The 21,283-nt window shown below is 40.7% G+C and overlaps 1 protein-coding gene across 1 annotated transcript in view; it reads left to right on the top strand.

Annotated features, from left to right (window-relative positions):
* neurl1b (neuralized E3 ubiquitin protein ligase 1B) overlaps positions 1 to 21,283 on the top strand; it is a 38,977-nt gene that overhangs the window by 1,527 nt on the left and 16,167 nt on the right. Inside the window, exons 2-3 of the mRNA XM_049733213.2 lie at positions 1,556 to 1,777; positions 9,032 to 9,228. Of these exons, the coding sequence (XP_049589170.1) occupies positions 9,129 to 9,228 (100 nt within the window). The 5' untranslated portion in view covers positions 1,556 to 1,777; positions 9,032 to 9,128. The remainder of the gene's footprint in view (positions 1 to 1,555; positions 1,778 to 9,031; positions 9,229 to 21,283) is intronic.

The following is a 21,283-nucleotide window of genomic DNA, read 5'->3' as shown; positions in this document are numbered from 1 at the left end:
CGCAAAACAGACATGTCTGGTACCACTGATGCAAACACCTTAAACTCTACGGACGATGGAAAGGAAAAAAATGATCCGGCTCGTTATTGCCCTGTGCACAAGAAAACACACCCATTGGAAAAATGCAGATCATTTAGAGCAAAAACATTACAGGAAAGAAAAGACATTCCTAAAGAACATAAACGCTGTTTTAAATGCTGCGCCCCAAACCACCTTGCCAAGGATTGTCAGGCATCATTGAAATGTGGTAAGTGTGACAGCCAAAGACACAGCTCTGCCTCCCGATCAATCGGCCCTTCCACAAATAGACACAGTGGCACAAGGCAATTCCCCACTCAAAGTGACGTCACGATGCACTAAAGTTTGTGGCAAGGGCAACCTCCCACGTTCATGCTCAAAGGTGTGCCTGGTGCGCGTCTTCCCTCGGGGACAGCCGGATCGCTCTGTCAAGATGTATGTCATACTTGACGATCAGAGCAACCGCTCACTGGCCTGCTCTGAATTTTTCCACCTTTTTGAAGTCAAGAGCAGCCTCTCCCCTTACCTGATGAAGACCTGCGCCGGCACCACAGAGATGATCGGCAGGAAGGCGGCGGGCTTTCAGTTCGAAGCAGTGAACGGAGGTGTGCGCCTAGACCTTCCACCTCTCATTGAATGCAATGAAATAATGAATAACAAATCTGAGATTCCAACTCCAGAGGTAACCCTCACACATACGCACCTGAAGCATCTCGCTCCTCTCATTCCCAAGCTGGATCCTGATGCAGAGATGATGATCCTGTTGGGGAGAGATATGATACGTGCACACAAAGTGAGAGATCAAGTCAACGGTCCTCATAACGCACCTTTTGCCCAGCGCCTGGACTTAGGCTGTGTCATTATAGGCGAAGTCTGCCTGGACAACGCCCACAAACCAACCCTGAGCGTCTTCAAAACTCATGTGCTTCAAAATGGATGTCCGTCACTTCTCATTCCTTGCCAAAACAGCATCAGTGTGAAAGAGAAACCATGCTACGGCGGGGAGGACAAGCATAGCAACACTACACATACGTTGAAAGCATTGCCAGTCAAGGATCAGCTTGGGCAGACTGTTTTCCAACAAACAGACAGTGACAACAAGTGTGCCATGTCCTTTGAGGATGAATTCTTCTTGAAAATTATGGAAAAAGAAGTCGCCCAGGATGAAACGAATACCTGGGTAGCTCCCCTACCATTTAAGTCACCTCGACCTCGGCTCCCAAATAACAGAGCGCAAGCCCTGTCTCGTCTCAGCTCTCTACGGCGCACTTTGAGAAAAAACGCTGAGATGAAAGAGCAGTTTTCCTCCTTCATGGAAAATCTTTTTGAAAACAACCATGCAGAGATTGCCTCATCCATTGACACAAAAGAATGCTGATACCTGCCTTTTTTTGGTGTGTACCACCCCCAGAAGCCTGGGCAAATACGGGTCGTGTTTGACTCAAGCGCCCAACTGAACGGCCTCTCCCTCAACTCAGTGCTTCTCACAGGGGCCCGACCTGAGTAACACTCTGCTTGGCGTGCTGCTGCGTTTCAGGAAAGATCTCATTGCTGTCACTGCGGACATCCAGCAGATGTTTTATGGATTCCTGGTGAGGCATGAGCACAGAGATTACCTAAGATTTCTGTGGCACAAAGACAATAACCTGTCTAAAGAGGTTCAAGAGTACCGCATGCGGGTACACGTCTTCGGCAACAGCCCATCGCCTGCAGTAGCCATCTATGGACTACGGCGTGCTGCCAAGAAAGGTGAAGCAAGGTATGGCACTGACACAACACAGTTTGTTCATAGACATTTCTACGTTGATGATGGACTCGTGTCACTGCCCGCCGAGTCTGCTGCCATAGACCTGCTGAAACGTACTTGTGCCTCACTCGCCGAGCCTAATTTGAAGCTGCACAAAATTGCATCAAACAGTGTCACTGTGATGAAAGCTTTCGAACCTGAAAAACTGGCTTCTGGCATTAGAGAGCTGGGGCATAATGATGATTCTCTCCCTGCGCAGAGGAGCCTAGGCTTATGCTGGGACATTAACACAGACATGCTCACCTTTAACGTGGCCATTGCTGATAAGCCTTACACTTGCCGTGGGGTGCTGTCAGTTGTCAACAGCGTCTTCGACCCGCTGGGTCTGGCCGCCCCAGTGACCATCAAAGGCAGGCTGCTGCTGCGAGAGCTGTCCAGTGGGGTCCAGGATTGGGACACTCCACTCCCTGACGAAAAGGCGAGCATGTGGGAAACATGGGAATCATCACTCAGAGCTGAGTAGCCTCCATGTGCCCCGCTGCTATGTTTCAATGTCACTCTCGGAGCCAAGGTACACAGAACTGTGTGTTTTTTGTGATGCATCTAACTGGGCTATAGGGGCGGTTGCATACTTAAGAGCAGTCAGTAAGGAGGGCCATTGCAAAGTGGGATTTGTGATGGGAAAGGCTCCGGAGCCGGAGGCTACGATCCCACGACTCGATCTCTGTGGTGTGCCGTCCTGGCTGTTGAGCTGGCAGAGTTGGTCTTGAGTGAACTGGACCACAAACCAGACGCTGTGAAATTCTACTCCGACAGCAAGGTGGTCCTCGGATACATCTATAACGACTCAAGGCGGTTCTTTGTGTACGTGCACAATCGTGTGCATCGTATTCGCCAAACAACCTCTCCTGAGCAGTGGCATTATGTGCCATCGGAACATAACCCTGCTGACTTAGCCACCAGGTCAGTACCTGGATCACAGCTGATGGACACAATGTGGTTCGTAGGACCCGACTTTCTTCACAAGACTCCTAAGCTGGACACGCACATTCAGTTCGATCTGATAGAGCCTGGAAAAGATGTGGAGGTCAGACCGCAAGTGACAGCTTTACTTACGCACATCGAAACCAAGCCACTTACCTCTTCAAGATTCCAGCGTTTTTCAAAATGGAGCTCCTTGCTGAGAGCCGTTTCCTTTCTGATACATCAGATGCGTTCTCACAAGTCAATCTCCACCTCAGACTCAACAGACACACCACAGCATGCATGCAAAGGCTGGCATCAGTGCAGCGGACCTTGCACTCCTGAGGAGCTTGCAGCAGCCAAGAGACTCATACTAGAGACTGTCCAAAGAGATGTATATCCAGATGAATACGCTGCTCTTAAAGCACACAAAGAAGTCTCTAACTCAAGTCAGATCTTGACCCTGGACCCCTACATGTGTGAGGGCCTGCTGCGGGTCGGAGGGCGCCTCAGGCATGCTTCTCTCGACTCAGAGATACAACACCCAATCATCCTCCCGAAGCAAAACCAGGTCACCAGGCTGCTCGTGGAACACCATCATGCAGAGGTACAGCACCAGGGATGACAATTCACAGAGGGAGCCATCAGGGCAGCTGGAATATGGATTGTCGCTGGCAAAGGGCTGGTGAGCTCTATCCTCTATCACTGTGTGACATGCCATAAGCTGAGAGGGAAGGTGGAAGTGCAAAAAATGGCTGACCTCCCTCCGGAGCGACTCGACCTCTCCACCCTTTAGCTATGTGGGGCTGGATGTATTTGGACCGTGGACAGTGGTGACCCGACGCACTCGTGGAGGTGCGGCAGAAAGCAAAAGATGGGCCATTCTGTTCACATGCATGTGCACCAGAGGAGTACACATTGAAATTATTGAATCGATGGATACTGCCAGTTGCATAAATGCGCTACGGAGATTCTTTGCCATAAGGGGCCCAGCAAAGCAGCTCAGGTCAGACAGAGGGACAAATTTCGTGGCTGCTAGTGCAGGACTAGGGATGAGGCCCTCACATGAAAAGCAGAACAAGATCTTGAATTATCTCAACAGCAAAGACTGCACGTGGGAGTTCAACCCACCACACGCTTCCCACATGGGAGGTGTGTGGGAACGCATGATTGAGGTGGCACGAAGAATATTAGATTCCATGCTTCTGCAAAACAAACATACTCGCCTGACACATGAGGTCCTGTGCACGCTGATGGCGGAAGTGTCGGCAATAATCAACGCCAGGCCGTTGGTCCCTATTTCATCAGACCCCTCTGCTTCAGTCTTGCTGTCTCCTTCCATGCTACTGACACAGAAGCCAGTGAGAGGCCAGTGGAGGCAAGTGCAGGCGCTGGCGAACGAATTCTGGAACCGTTGGAGAAATGAGTACCTGAGCACTCTTCATCCAAGACGTAAGTGTCACAGGACACACCGCGACCTTCAACCTGGGGACATTGTGCTGCTAAAGCAAACTCAAGTGCCAAGGAATGAGTGGCCGATGGCTATGGTCATATACACCCTCGAGAGCAGCGATGGAAAGGTCCGGAAGGCTGAGGTGAGGACATCATCCCAAGGCATCTTGAAAACTTACCTGCGGCCCATTTCTGAAGTGGTCCTTCTCATGGAAAAGGCGGATTAAAAGTGGACTGAGAAAAAGGAAAGTAGTTTCAAAGGTTAGTGGCATTACATGCCAGACGGGGAGTGTTCTGCCCTCAGAATTGTTTTCATGATGTAAGAAATGTTTTCTATGTAAAGAAGCATACACAATGGTTATTTGTCGTTCGGAAGCAAACCGGAAATGTATTTTGAAATGCACTGGAAGCTGCGCATGTTTTTGTTGAAGCGACTTGACATCTGATGAGTGGAGAGACGTTGGCGTTACTCGCATCATCTAAGCGAAACTTTCTCCTCTCCTTATGCTCACGGAATCAACGGCTGTAAGTTATCATTGCTTTATTGGATAACTTTATTATCGTTCATAAGATAAGGAGAAAACTTATAGAAGAAACTAAGTGTGTTTGTTGTTTCACTTGCAGTTTCACTCGTGTTTAACACTGAATCGAAATAAAGGGAGCAAGACGCTCTGAATCCTGGCTCAAGTGTTCTATACATGAGTTTGGCTGGCTGATGAACTGTGACAACGTACATGAAGTACATATCGCATAGGGAGATCAGTACAATTGTGATGTCAATATTAACCAAATGAATCACAATTATTATTTTTTCTATAATCACCCAAGCATGACCCATCAAAATCTGGCCCAAGATACAAGATGCTACTTTATAATGAGAAAAACAAGATTCAGTGCCTATGCTATTTTTTCATTACTGCTACATCTGTATGTAGTGTTAACATGTGATTTGGCCGTAAGATTGCTCGTAAGCAGATGCATAATACATGAATACAAGCAATAACTGCTAGTTGTCCCATGATCCAAGACAAATTTCTCCTCAGGGAGACGGGAAGCCTTGACCCTTCAACCTTAAAAGACCTGCAGCAGCGTGCTACGTGCGTGTGTGTGATGCTTTCTGATGTCTTTCGCCACCAATGATAAAAGCTTTCTTTTCACAATATTCTAAAGCAAAACGAAAGCAAACAAGCTGCTGTTGCGTGACAAGGACAGAGATAAAACCAGATCTGTAAGTTGACATGCAGCCCCGCAGAATGTCACAACATTACGTGTTATTGACTTTTTTTTTTATTTACAACGAAGCGTGTAATGTAAGAAGGAACATTACATATATACATAGACACATAGTGTTGTCCTATTCATTATCTCTACCATTGTATATAAGTGTTTGAAGTTTGGCGGATCTGCTGTGTCTGACGATGGGCACCAAAATGGCAAAACAGTGACATCAGTCAGAACCCAGCACAGGCATGCTCGTAGACCCCACTAAGAGCCTTGTTTGCCCCTGCGACCCTGAGGATAAGCTTGTATTTTTCCACTGGCCGCAGGCCGAGGGGTTGTGTTCACAAGCAGCAGTCAGATCCTGTGTGGAGCATTCGAGGAATGTCTGGCATTTTCTGGCGGCCTCCGCTGCCTGCCCGCTGGGCGTTGTGATATCACACCCCAAAACATACGTAGGAGAGCAGATGTAAATCACTCTAAAATATTTTGGAGTTGTGTTTTGACTGCACATTTGAAATGTTTACATTCAATCAACATAGGAATTCAATGATGCCTTTATCTTTAACTACAGTGAGGTCCAATCGGATAGAAAAGGGAAGTTTTCACCCACTTCCAGGAATCATTGGTGACAGTTTTGACAAAATAGAAACACTTTCTGGTTCTATGACCTTTTCAGTCATTCCAGAGTAGCACCATACTTTAAAAAGCATAAATTCCTCTTCACACATTAGTGCAGTGGTTCTTAACCTTTTTGGAGGTACCGAACCCCATCAGGTTCATATGTGCATTCGCCGAACCCCTCTTTGGAGGGGGGGTGCTACCAGTGTGTTCGGCCATCCGCGGACAGGGGGTGGGGGCGGGGCAATGACATACCAGCTCTGCCGAACCCCTGAAGCCGACTCACCGAACCCCGAGGGTTCGATCGAACCCAGGTTAAGAACCACTGCATTAGAGTGAATGCACCAAGGCATCTTGAATCCAAACTGTGAATTATGTCAGTCTGATAGAAGGATTCTTTGACAAAGCGACCCACAGAACTGAAAAGAAAGTCTTCTGCACTAAAATAAGACTTAATAACGACTGCACTATACCTCATGTGCTTGGGATCATACAGATGATATTTTCTTCTGCTTCTGTTCATATTCTTAAATTCTGTATTTCTGTACACGCTGTAATCCGCAGGGGGGAAAAAATAATCCAAACTTGTTAAAAAAAAAAAAAAAAAAAAAAAGGACCGACCGGGTCAATTTCTCCTCTTGTTTTGAAACAAAACAATCCAAAGTAGGGTCTAATTGGGTCAATCCATTTTTTTCACCAAAGATGGCTGGCCTGACTTTGGCTCTATTCTCACTAAGTGTTGATATACTACACAATTCAGACAGCATTACGAAAATATGAAGCCTTACTAAGTATTTCAACCTGATCTGAAATCTTGTGTGATATCTGCTATGATATGTTAAACGGCTTCTGAATCTTCATATCGGCCCATTCTTTCTGCTAATTGCAAGTTTATTATGTGTTGTTCCCCAGTTTTGTGTTTGTCAGTTTTTTAAATTCTAGATAGTTTAGTCATCACGTGAGAGAAATGTGACTGCTTGTAACTTCCCACTTTTGATCATTGACTGGAAAAGGTACCTGTTAAGTACAGTCTACATATCGTCTATAACAAGTAAGTAGGTGACTAATGTTGTGAATAGTGAGTCAAGTTGGTGGTTATCTGTGACGGTAACCTGATGATTGGAAAACACACGCACACACGTTCACCATTCTTTGGGTTGTGAGCGCCATCTTCTGGAAAAAGGGGTGCGTTGCATCAATGCAAAGCTCCTTCACTGTATCACGATAATAGGCATTGACAGATAATACTGAAATTATGTCATATATATAAATAGATATTTTATTATTATCAATACTGTTCTCTCATTTGTTGAATAAGTTGGGAGAAGTACAGACAATTAGGCCAAATTTCCAAACGTCTATCAATCTATCTAATCTTTTTTGAAAGATATCATTCATGGCAATAAAAACAAGAAGCGTTTTCATCCATCCATCCATCCATCCATCCATCCATCCATCCATCCATCCATCCATCCATCCATCCATCCATCCATCCATCCATCCATCCATCCATCCATCCATCCATCCATCCATCCATCCATCCATCCATCCATCCATCCATCCATCCATCCATCCATCCATCCATCCATCCATCCATCCATCCATCCATCCATCCATCCATCCATCCATCTTCTGTACCGCTTAGTCCCCACGGGGGTCGCGGGTGTGCTGGAGCCTATCCCAGACGTCATCGGGCAGTAGGCAGGGGACACCCTGAACCGGTTGCCAGCCAATCGCAGGGCACACAGAGACAAACAACCATTCACACTCGCACTCCCACCTAGGGGCAATTTGGAGTGCTCAATCGGCCTACCAAGCATGTTTTTGGGATGTGGGAGGAAACCGGAGTATGTATGAACACTGCTTTAGTTGGAGGTTCTTTTTTCTATCAAGTGCAATTGACCATTGTTACTTAGCGAGCCCTGCAAAGGCAAATCAAATGAACTGCAGACTTTTATTACATTTGAATTCAAGTTGAGCAAATATTAGTGGATGAAAATGGCCTTGATGAAGCAAAAGCTCCAATTGGTTAAAGCTGTGGGAATGTGTTGAAACTGTTGCTGACCTTGCTCCAGAATGTTAATAAGTAACGGAGAAATGCCACCTGGGCCAACCTTATAAAGTAGTGGGTACCAGTAATTTCCTTACAATCAATTTATCTTATTGATATCATACAAGGAAAACAAAACCTCAACGTGTGATCACATTTCATTGTAATTAATTTGACCTTTTACACAGGATGTCCATCCATCCATTTTCTGAACCGCTTAGTCCCCACGGGGGTCGCGGGCGTGCTGGAGCCTATCCCAGCCGTCATCGGGCAGTAGGCGGGGGACACCCTGAACCGGTTGCCAGCCAATAGCAGGGCACACAGAGACAAACAACCATTCGCACTCGCACTCACACCTAGGGACAATTTGGAGTGATCAATCGGCCTACCAAGCATGTTTTTGGGATGTGGGAGGAAACCGGAGTGCCCGGAGAAAACCCACGCTGGCTCGGGGAGAACATGCAAACTCCGCACAGGGAGGGCCGGAGGTGGAATCGAACCCGCACCCTCCTAACTGTGAGGCGGACGTGCTACCCAGTGCGCCACCGAGCCGCCTTACACAGGATGTTTGCATCTTTATTTGCCAGAAGCCCAACACACTGCAGGGCTTCATACCCACAAGATAGGAGTAAAAGACTGATAGACAGTATATGTAAAGTGTTACATACTTTTATTAACTACTTTAATTGTCAGATTCGGAAAAAATGTAGTTTGTTATTTCACTACTGATTAAATATGCAAGTTGAACACTGCAACAGTGAAGCACACACTACAGGAATACATCCAACAACAATATCAACAGAAGCTAGTCATGGCATGATTTTTTTTTAACCGTCCACACACACCCAGTGACACCCACACAGATACACGTGCCGAGTTAACCTCCGAGGTCGGATTTCATTGGTCGGAACACTGAGATAACAGAAACCACATGCTCATGTTTACATACCTTCAAATTTCAGGCGGGATTTGATATTGGAGTGGAACACCAGGAAAACATCCACACATCTTTTAAGCAGACAACCAGAGGAAACTTCACGTTTGCTGGAAGAAATCTGAATGAGACACAAGATGGGAAAGAAACAGCCTTCACTTTTTCAGCTTTTCAGTCTGTTGTCATTTTCTAACAGACAAAAAAAAGAGAGGCGCAGAGAAGAAGGTAAGTCACTTCTTTCTGCTTTTATGTGATCTTTGATTTTACTTCATATCCTATTAGTAAATGTGTAGGAATGAAGCACAACAACAACAACAATAATGATAATAATAATAACATAAAAACAGTAAAATGTTTTTGACTGTAATTATAGTTAGGATATAAATTATTGCACACAACATTGTTGTTTTATATGCGGCTTTAGCTTTTCTGAGATAATGGAGCAAAAATTCCCCCTGGGCTGGGGGTGTGGCCACATTTAGAATGAACCAATCATTTTCAGCTCACAATAATAATGGCAAACTTTTGAAAGTATTTGCATTGGTCTCAAGTTTTTATATCAAATTTGTCAAAAGTTTTGGAATAATAACCACAGTCCACATTTGCAAACTTCATAGTATGTCTTCTGTTTGTGTCTTTTCTTCTTTTTTACTCCTCTTTCAATATCACAATGTATTCATTCTCAAATAAAAGTTTCCCAACAGCATTACATAAACATGCAAATATTTTGGCTTCCCAGAAAATTAGGATGCCAATCAAATTAAAAAAACAAAACATTCTGGAACAGTATTCAATGGCGTGCTGGGAATTTTTGCCTCCTCTGAATACAATGAATTATTCCACTTTTTATTCAATTTATATCTAATCTTGGCCGTGTTGTGAAGAGCACCAGTGGTATCACAATTAAACATTGTTATTATTAGTTGAGGACAGACAGGAAAGGCCTGTCCCTCAGCTGTGGTCGCTTGTAGTGTTATATTTACAAAGATGAAGTCATGCTTTTCCCAGACCCCAGTTGGGCAGGGCGATGGGAACAAGACAGAAAATGAGAGGCAGAAAGGCGGCCAAACAAAACATGGAGGAAAAAAAACAACAATCAATGTACAATCTGTGAAGGCTCCTCTTGCATTCATTATAGAATATGTATCTATATTTACTATTCCGAATGGTCTAGAATTCTACCTGGAAAAAGTAACCATTTGCTACTTAAAAATAAAGGTGCGTAAAATCCGAAGAATATTTTTCAACATAAAGAATATATATAATATGCGCAGCTTCAGAAGCAAAAATTGTTTGATTCATTTTGTGCTCTTTAGTCAAGATTGAGTTGTGAATCGTTCACATTATGATCCTCAAGTAAAGAATATTTTTCAAGACTGCCAATCTACTACAGATTGCGTTTTGTTTTCTGAATGTGGAGCTGAGATTTGGTTGCTGTTTGGCACAGGGGCAGATCTATTTTGAAGTTATACAGGGGCAAACGCCACCCTAAAATCCCGAAAAATTATCTTTGCTTTATGACTGTAATGTGGCAGTTTATGTACATAAATAACTATAGCAAACATATACGGTAATAAAAAATAGAACTGCTTCATGTATTCTTTTGTTTGTATTAACGTTTAAGAATGTGGAAGTAAGTCTTCCACATTTCAGTGTGCAGCCCTCGCAGGTAAGTCTGGACACCCCTGAATTAATCCATTCAAGTTGCTGACCATCATCATGTCAATTCCTCTACCTTATATACATATTTAAAAAGTAGGCATTGTTTTTCTGAAATAAATAATGTGGTATTGAATTGATGGTCTGGTGGGATTTCCATTAGGGTGCTTGGATGCTCTTTTTATACATAGTAATGAGAATGAGGTCATCTCAACTTGAAATGAGCCTCACGTGACAGGATGACCTTTGAGTGTGTTCCTCCATGCAACACAAGGCTGTGCTGTTCCACAGTGCGGCGTTCCGGAGATGATTGCAGTTAGAATATCCTGCATTGTTCACTGACAATGAACACAGATCATTCCGTGAGACCATTTTAAAAACGTACTATTTGTTCTTTTCTTCATTGGTTGCATATACGGCCTCCAGCAACAGGTGATGTCAGACTTTATGGAACATTTGTGAAGAACAAGCAGGCCTTTACCAAGAATTTGCCCTAAAATATAGCCTTGTTTATTCTGTATATCAGAACTCACTGTTTCATAAACCCAAGATGACTGGCTGACTTGAGTCTTGAGAGAACATAGTGTCAAATCGATGTTTAGCCTTCTACCGCAGTTCTTCATCATCATCACTGTTTCATGTGTCGTTGTCATATATTGCTTAGATCGGCTCGTGACTAATGCAACACAGATATTAGTGGATCGTGTGTGTGTATATATTTAAATGTGATGAAACCATGCGGTAGAAGTCAAAGAGTCAGCATGATCAGTGATATACGTAAATCCGACGATTATGTTTTTGTTAGACTGAATTGTATTGTGTCAAGATACATATTGAAATTGAGCCATATATTTGCATATATAAATCTATACATGTACTATATCATTTTCATTTTCTTTAAAATGCTTCCTTTTAGTTAAATTTTTTGTATTACTTTGAATACTCACGATTGTGCCATAAAGTCAACTAAAAGTCTCAAACGAGTGAATAGCTACATTTAAATTGGACCCAGAAATGCTCAAGTATACAATATTAATCGACAAAAACAAAATAGGTTTAACTATAATTATACATAGTTTTGTAAAGGTAATATGTAGTTTCAGTTAGTTTTCTTTAAAAAAAAAAACAATTTATTTTTTTATTTTATTTTGTTAAAGATTTCCCCCCCCATTTTTAGTTTTTGTTATATTGTTAGTTTTCGTTAAAGTCGACATTTACAAACAGGTGCTCAAAAACTGAGCTGGCTCAATGTGTGGAAGTGTCTGGAAAAATGCAGACAGAGGAACAATTGCTGGCAAAGGCAGCTTGCGACAGAATGATTTTCACTGTCTGGCTATGTGCAAATTCCTATTTTAAGTTGATGCCTGAAAGGTTGAATCATAAAAACAAGCAGCTTTGGGCAAATCAACAAGAGCTTTGCTCTCCTTCTGCATCTAATATCCCCCCGAGACGATAGATAGACATTAGGACGGGAAGTTCTCATATTTACAAGCTCTTAAAATAGCCTCGTCACCCGGCACTCTCAGTATATCGGTGTCTTGTCCAAAGTGGGGGCCCCCCTGCAGAAGTTTCTCACACGTGTCACATGTCACAATGTCATGACCAGAGAACCTGGGAGAGTCGGGAAGAGGTCTCAGGAATGAAAAGGAGGTGGCAACAACTTGGAGAGAAACCATATGAGTACGATAAAAGCCAGGGCTAACGGCTTGATTCTGGATGTTAGGTGGGATCAGGAAAAGGGCTACAGATGGAAGGAAGCACTCAGCAGAATAGATCAGCTAACATTGATTAGAGTATCTCTGAAACTGATTTGTACCCCCTGACTCAAAGGTTACGCAACAGAATGTTTATTTTGCCTACACATTTAAGTGACATCACATTGCCTACAACTTATATGAGACAAGGTCTCAACTTATGAGTAAGGTCTCAACTAAATGTCCCAATCTCCAGTTCAGTTTACAAGGGTTCCATTGGCTCACTCCCTTCTTTTGATGTCTGGTATTTAGTGCTGATATGCTGCAAGTGAGCCTCCAGATAGCCAAGCTGATAGCAAGCAACACAACTGCACAGATAGTGAAACCTCCTCCCGTCTATGTTTCATGATAAAATGTTCAGAATCTTGACAGCGTTGGGCAAGCGTTTTGGACAATGATCATATGTAAGCTTGCTTATTACTTACATTCAAAACACAAACAAAAATCGAATAAAGTGGTGGCAAGTATCTTCACACCGAAAAATGCTTGCTTGTACCTGCGGATTGTTAGCAAATTGGCTTACTTTTATCCAAGGTTGGCTCAATTATTTTGACCCAGTGGATTGGGTTGAAGATTCAGTTTATGGTGGGTCCCAATGTGCTGGGTGTAAATAATCCAGTATTTTGTACCTAGCACTAGGTTAGCTATTTTACCCAAATTGGGCTACTTTTGACCCAGCAGTAGTCGAGATAAAAGAAAACTAACAACAAAGAATTGCAATATAATCTGAAAGGAAACCTTACACTCCAAAACAGAAAAAGTCTGTATTTGTCATATTCGTTACAATACAATCCTACATGTTACCTACACAGTGTGTGTATTTCCCTAATAACTTGAATTGTCACAGACACTAATAGACTCTTTGGTGCGTATCATCCCCTGTGGAGTGGGGGGAAAAAAAACAAAAGGGGATTGGAAGTCGTGATTCAGCTGACACGTTTTGCCAGATAGCATCTTGGCAAAATTGACTATTTTGATAGAATTTTTATTTTTTATTTTTTTTAAACATCACGTTTTGCCCTCTTTGAAGACATCGGCACTCGTGTTTATGTTGTTCAACATCAAAGTGGGTCAGCCTGTCTCACATGGAAAAACAAAGCAGGCCTTTGCTGCTTAGTCTTCATTGCTTTTCGGCTCATGTGCTGCTGCAGGCCTGCATGTTGTCTCAAGTCATGAGAGCTACTTCTCCATGGGAGACAATCATGCATATTTTTCTTAAAAATAAGAACGCACCCAAGTGGGTTTGTCTGCATGTGCTGAAGCATCCTTCTGTGAACACAATACCGCCATCAATGATAATATTATGAGTCAGAAGACTGAGATTGTTGAGCCAAGAGTGCTCCTCCGTGAAGGGCATCCATCTATCCATCCATCCCTCCGGCACATCAGCTTCAAGAAGCTCCATGGGAACGGTTTCCCTGGAGACGTCAACTAACAGGACCTACTATCGAGCGCCAGGCATGCATTCTAATCAGCAGTGAGGTGGCAGACTCTGAGCTATTAGCATCAGTGACATTTTTTATATGGACAAAAACACTCACGACATACCAGAAACGACTACAGGTGAAATCACCATAGGAGAAGTGTCAATAAGTTTCATCAAATATGCGTTATTTAACTCTTCCAATGTGGTGTCTCCTTTTAAGGCAAATTAATTTACATGACTGAATCTTATGCTAACCATTGGGTTGACAGTTGACATGATGACCTTTGAAAGGCGGATTTCCACCCCCCAAAAGGTTGATAGCATGTCTTTCATACAAAAACAAACACTGCAGTTGTGTTTTGTGACTTTATTGCTATGCCATTCAGATTAGGGCTGAACAATTTTGTAGACAAATATAATAATTGATGTATAATAATGTAATGTAATAATGTAATAATAAATGAAATAATTGTGATTTAATATGAGATTATGTTTCTACTTTTTAACATAAGCAATTAATTCACTTTTACGGTGATTTGCAATCATGATAAATTATGTGAGTAAACTTTTTTTTCCCAGTATGTTAAAAAGACATGTAATTTTAAATGGTGGCACATGATTGCTGGTGCATCATTTAATGAGTTTATTGTCCATATATTTAGTAGCAATACACACAGATACACAACAATCGTGTTCAAATGCACATTTGCATAGATCACCTGCTGCTTCTGCATTCTAAGGTCGGCGTCTATTTGTCCAAGTGGTCGTAAACAGAATGTTCACCATTCGACAGGAAAACTTTCATTAAACTTACGGCATGTCCATGCCGACCACAGGAAGGACATCTGCTCTTACGTAACATGGGATCTAAGGATGCCTGCCGTACTGTACGCTTGGCCATTCAATGAGCGGATGCTTCACGTTCAATATAGAACATGACAGCTGCTGGCTGCTCATGAACGTCTCTCATTTAGGGGGACACATTGCAATCTTCCTTTGAACCAGGGATTATCACAAGGCTTGGCTTCTCCCGAGTGACCAGACAAGGTTGAGAATAGCAGTCATATTTCAGGTCACGACTCTGAGCGCTCATTGGGTCGCTAAGTTCCCTTTGGTCAAGGTCAGGATCATATTAGGCGCCACTCCAGTCACTTTGTTACAATGTGTCAACAAATACTGCTGGTTGTATTGTTCTGTGTGTGAGGGGCACTCAAATAGAAGGGCCACAAATATTTTTTTAATGAGTCACAGGTCTGTTTATTGATGGTAGGATAAATGTAGGATAAATAATAATAATTGAATAGACATGTAATCTGTATCTATCAAAAATGCTGTGAAATTAGCAACATTTATGCATTTAACAACTTTCTCTATTGTACCCTTATTGGAAGCCGCGTCAAATGTTACTTTCATTATATTCTGCGGGCCACTAGAAAATGGATGGTGGACCGCAAATGGCCCACATGCCAGACTTTGGACACATTTGAGTATCTTAGAGGATGTCAGATCAGTATGTGTGTTTAACAGAAAAAAAATGTTTTCTTAAACGAAAATATATGGAACTGGTGGCTTCTACTAGTCCTTCTTCCCGTCGTAGATTACAGCCATCAAGACATTTAAAGTGATAAAAATTGAACACATGGAGGTGTCGAAACAAAGTGATATAGCCCATTTTCACCCCAGGAACTACACCTCTGATTTACATCAATGTTGTAGAGGCTATTGTGGGAATGCAGAAGAACAATGGGCCACAGGAACATTTTGAAGGATGAAAGAAAGCTCCTGGAGTTTTTGATAGCCAAGGATTCAACTGGAAGCTGAAAGGTTTTGAATGGCTCTATTTAGCAATTTTCCCAAACTGCTCAAGTTTCCTTAATGAGATTTTGGATTGGTTTCTCCTCCTGAAACTCCAAGTGCAGCCATTTGGAGTTTAACATTTAGGAGCCGAAGGGCAAAATTCTGGCGAGTGGTTTTCTTTTGTGTCATAAATTCTAATAATGTTAACAGGCCTAATTGGAAGCTTCTAAACGTCAAGTATTCATCCTGTTCCCAGCATAGTATATGGCTGTACTGTATATATTTTATAACTGTTCTAAACTCAAAATGCAGCAGTTGAACAACACACATCCATCTGTTTAATGTTAGGGTCACAAAACATGCATTATGTTTTGGGTACACATTGACATAAAGCCAGCATCCAACCCACTTCTCATTAAGGCAGAATAATCTGTTTTGAAATGATGATTAATAATGCAAAGCATAACCTTGTAAATGTTAATGTTTCACCAGAAGTTACTATTCCTGGCTTGTGTGTTAGGCATGCCAGTTATGTGCAGTCATGTTAAAAAGAAACAAATAAATACAATAAGAACTTGACATGCACTAGATTTTTTCTCTTTTACCAAGAGACTGGACACCACTCAGCTACAATTACTGAAAACAGCAAATTCATGTAATTTCCGCTGCATTAAGCATGTGACTGTGGAAGCACTTTGGAGATGAAGAAAAAAAAGGCTGACCAGTTGGGAATTCTTATTGCCAAATGTTCCCTTGATTTACTAAGTACAAAATGAAAATTGAGGGGATTTGCAAGACATTTTATTTTATTATATTTTTATCAACACTAAGTATTTTAAAACTGTTATTCGTTTGAAAACATTTGTCAATTTGTGATTTTTTTAAAGTTCATATTTACTTATTATAGTAAAATATATATATATTTTTTATTTTAACCGTAAATGAAATTTATAAATATTGTATTTTTTAATTTTCAAATCGTTTTTTTGAATTCCTGTGGAACATATTAAGGAATATCTTATTTTATCTTTTGGGAAATAATTATTATTAATGTATTAATATATATAAAAAAATATTATTATTATTATTATTATTGATACTACTACCTACTACTAGTAATAATAATAATAATAATAATAATAATAATAATAATAATAATAATAATAACAGTTGGCTAACAGTTGGCAGTTAGGTTAATTTTATGTTTCGTTTTTAGATGATCAAAACAAAGTCAGGAATTTCTGATATTCTATTGCTTATAATTATCTACAGCTTTCAGTATACGTGGCTAAAAATGTGGTAGGTCATGAATTTATATGAATGAACTTGAATATTGCACATGCATCTGCAGCCGTTTTGCACAAGGCTAGAAGAAGTCGAACTGTGTTGTTTTAGGCTGAGAGTATTTCCTGCTTCTACATCAGTTGTGCATCCGCTCCTCAGCGCACAGAACACTGACACAATAGAACAGATGGAGGAAGAACACTGTCCATGCTTGCATCTGGTTTAAATTGCATTGCATTGATTGGCCATTTTTAGCACATCTCCCACTGACACAGAGGCCTAAAACAACACTGAAGAAAAGCCTTGCTGCTTCTCCGTACTCGAGAAACAGAACACCACTCAAAAAGCAAAACACAATTCTAACAATGAGCAATAGGCTTAAAGAAGTTCAGATGGAACCTTGTCGAATTTCCTGCGCGACTAATGAAGGATTGTTCCTGTTGTCTTTTTCAACGCTTGACTGCTCACATTGTATTTCAATAGCGGGGGCCAGTGACTGTCTGGAGCTGTCATGTTACGTAAGAACATACTGTGTGACACATCTAGTGGAAACTCCAGAAGTTCCCAATACCCCAGTAAATGAATGTGTTCATTAAGGCTTCCATAAGAATGCGGCTAAAATTTCCAGGTTTACTTCCAACAGGGAGTCGGGATCACACGTCACCCATTTCTCTTATTCCACCACATTCTGTCTTTGTCAAGAGGCATAACGACAAAAATGACACAATGGGGAAAATATAAGGATTCAGGAACATGTTGTTGAAACAAGATTAACCTCAAACAGAATTCTATCTGAAAGTGCGGTCAAACTCTTACTAATTATGCTAGTAGGAAATAATCCATTCCATGATGAAACCTTGACAGCATTGTCAAAATGTACAAGTATCTCAGTATTTGTAAACAGCCATAACAAGAAAAGATGAATGAATGAATGAATCCATAAATGAATGAATAAATAAATAAATAGAGCTCAGTACGACTTCAGAGGCCAACATAAAATATTTTTACGACTTCTGAAAAACAAATACATACAACAAAATAACTGCCGCTTGCTTATATTAAAGTGATCATTGTTCCCATCAAAACATGCTAAATCACCATGGCCTAACCATAATCAAGACAGTGAATAGGTTGTGTTCATCCACCAAATTATTTGTAATGACATGCTTGCTTACACTTCCTGATAAGAAACATTTTAAAACAAATTTTAAACATTAAAGATTTTAAGCCATTCGATTTTTTTTCTTGACATAAATTTAAATGAAATGAAGTGTAAATGGAATCTCAGTTTAAAATTGCACCCGTGAAACCAAACCTTTCATCTGCCACAATGTGTTGAGTCTCGTGATTCGAGGTTTTGTGAAAACTGGAACAATCTGCCCGGGCACTGAGCACATGGCAATACCTCTAACCGCAATATTGCCCCAGTTATAGGCAAACAGTCCAGATGTGAATGCACTGCAGAAGAACAAGCCGCTCCGATGAAAACGTGAAAAAGAAAATATATAAAATCTCAGATTAAACATAGCTGTTGTTTTGGTGCATGTGTGCTTGGTTGGGTTCACATGACTGACTTTGTCCATTATAGCAACACTTGGGTTTGGAGAGAAGGTTTTTGCGGATATTGAGAATCACTACATTCAAAAGATTTCAAATGCAATTTTCTGATCAGGAGTTCAAACTTTGACTCGGTAAGAGTTTTCAAAAACATGTAGGTTAGGTTAATTACAGAGTCTACATTGAGAATTTATCCACTGCACTGTACTTTTAAAAAATCCATCCAAAAAATCCATAAAATAACAAAATGACCAAAAAGAAGAAAAGAAACGTATTTATAAAACAAAGAAAGTGTATAAAAAGATACCATAATGAACTGAAACTATTTTTAATGTTTATAAAAAAAAAAGAGTATAACGATAGCAAAAATCTCCATTTTCATCTATCATTTAATTTCACACATGCACTGTTGGGGTTCATTTAAATGTATTTATTTCTGTATTCCTGTATGGCTGCAGAAAAGAAAGAAGGTCAAATAATTATATTGAAATTGTAGCTTAGGCTACTTTATTATTATAATACTTTATTTAATATAATACTATATAATATATATTTTTTGCGCTCCAGAAATACATAATGCATAAAACAACTAATACGCAAACTAATTAATACTAGACTAAAATGAAGCATTTTAAAAAAAATTGTAAAAAATTACCGTAATTTCCGGACTATAAATCGCGTTTTTTTTTCATAGTTTGGGTGGGGCGGGCGACTTATACTCAGGAGCGACTTATATAGTTTTTTTTTCACAGATTTTTACTTGATCATTAAGACATCACTTACTTACAAGTATAGTTGACCACTTCCCATGTTATTTTTAGTATAGTTGATCACTTCACATGCTTTTATATCTTTATCTTGAACATATTCAAAACATAAAAAATAGAGAAAACATCAAATAAAGCAATTAACACTTTAAAGCACCATATCCAAGTCCACTGTCTGCTGTATGTACACTTGCTCCATTTTTGCTCCTCTTATATTTATTATTATTATTTATTATTATTTGTTTATTTATCATTTATTCAACACTCTTATTTATTCATTGTTTGTGCCTTCTTGGGTTTTTTGTGTTGCTTGTATGCATATGTGTACTATCTCACCGAGGGATAGTGGGAACGTAATTTCAATCTCTTTGTGTGTCTTGGTATATGAAAAAAAAACGACAATAAAGCAGACTTTGACTCTGTCATGGAGCTCTCGTGTCTGGAAGTCCACGCCGCCACACGCTTAGAAGTTTGTTTTGTTTAATAAAGAGCCGTTTACCAAACCCACATCTATCCTTGTACTTTGTTAAGGCTACAATATAGTTATATACTAGATCTGTGGAATAAAGACGAGGCTGACGTCAGGGTGCACACGCGGCGATGTTGACAAAGGATGAGGAATTTGATCGATGGATTTAATGGATTTAAAGTGCACGGATGGTTTGATAATATTATTGCTTATATTATAGTTATTTGAAATATAGTTTATCTATCGTTATATGAGCCTGTGGAATATTTTGAAGTGCAAACGCCCTCAGCCGCGCGCAGCCATTGTTGACAAAGAACGATCGATGGATTTAATGAATTGGAGTGACGCCGATGGTTTTATAAACATGTTATTTATGTAATAGTTGTCCTAAATCACTCTATATATTACGTCAGGCCCGTTCTCAGCTCCTCATTTGTGTTTGTCACGTTAGCATACCTATCGTTTAGCCTGTTGCTATCGCATCGAATGATCGATGGATTTAATGAATTGGAGTGACACCGATGGTTTTATAAACATGTTATTCATGTAATAGTTGTCCTTAATAGCTCTATATGTTACGTCAGGCCCGTTCTCAGCTCTTTGTTTGTGTTTGTCACGTTAGCATACCTATCGTTTAGCCTGTTGTTGCTATTGTTTAGCCTGTTGTTGCTCGTTCATGACTGTTTTTGGTGTGGGATTTTGTCGAATAAATTGCCCCCCAAAATGCGACTTATATATGTTTTTTTTTTCACTTTTTGGGGCATTTTATGGCTGGTGCGACTTATACTCCGGAGCGACTTATAGTCCGGAAAATACGGTAATAAAAACAGCATATTGTGACATATTCTTTAAACTTTCAAGTGCAAAGTTCCGTGAGTGAAACGCTGACCCAGTGTCTCATTGTGAATTATATTAACATCTTTCTATGCCTTTAAATCAGCAAGGATGTGCCTTTTGCTGTTCTGTGAGGCAACTTGTCTTCTGTCATGTTGTCAAAGCAATCAGAGTGGCATATCTGTGCTAACAGCGACCGGAGGCATCTGGTTAGAGTAAAACGAGGTTCACATACTGACCACACTGCAGTCAACGGAGAGTGTAAATGTAGTAACCACACCACACCACAACTGTTAACAGCAAGTGGCTATAATTAATATACTGTGCTTTAATTAGGATTTATAGTTAATCTTGATGTGTCTTTTGTTGCTTTTCCTCTCACAAAGGCTTGGGAAACTTAAATCCTTAAATCGTTAGGTTACATCTAGGTACCGTCTAGAACATCTTGAAAATAATCACGTTTGCAAAAAAAACACTCTCTGGTATCCTTCTGTAATAAAAAGCTAAATAAAAAGCTAAAACATAGTTGTGTGCAAAATCTTGTGTGGTATGAAGATGCAGGGGCGATATTCGTTGAAAAGGATGTGGCCAATGGGGCAGCAGCCCCCCTCTGTTGACCTTCAGTCGATGAAGGATATGAAAAGGTAAATTATATGAAAAGGCATCTAACTGTGACCGATCGCATGAAGGCAATTAGACAGCTCATGTCTATTAAAAACATTTTTGAAAATTT

Source organism: Syngnathus scovelli, chromosome 1 (assembly GCF_024217435.2).
Source record: "Syngnathus scovelli strain Florida chromosome 1, RoL_Ssco_1.2, whole genome shotgun sequence".
NCBI classification, from domain to species: Eukaryota; Metazoa; Chordata; class Actinopteri; order Syngnathiformes; family Syngnathidae; genus Syngnathus; species Syngnathus scovelli.
The sequence above is the reverse complement of the archived record's forward strand: the minus strand, read 5'-3'. Positions and strand labels throughout refer to the sequence as shown.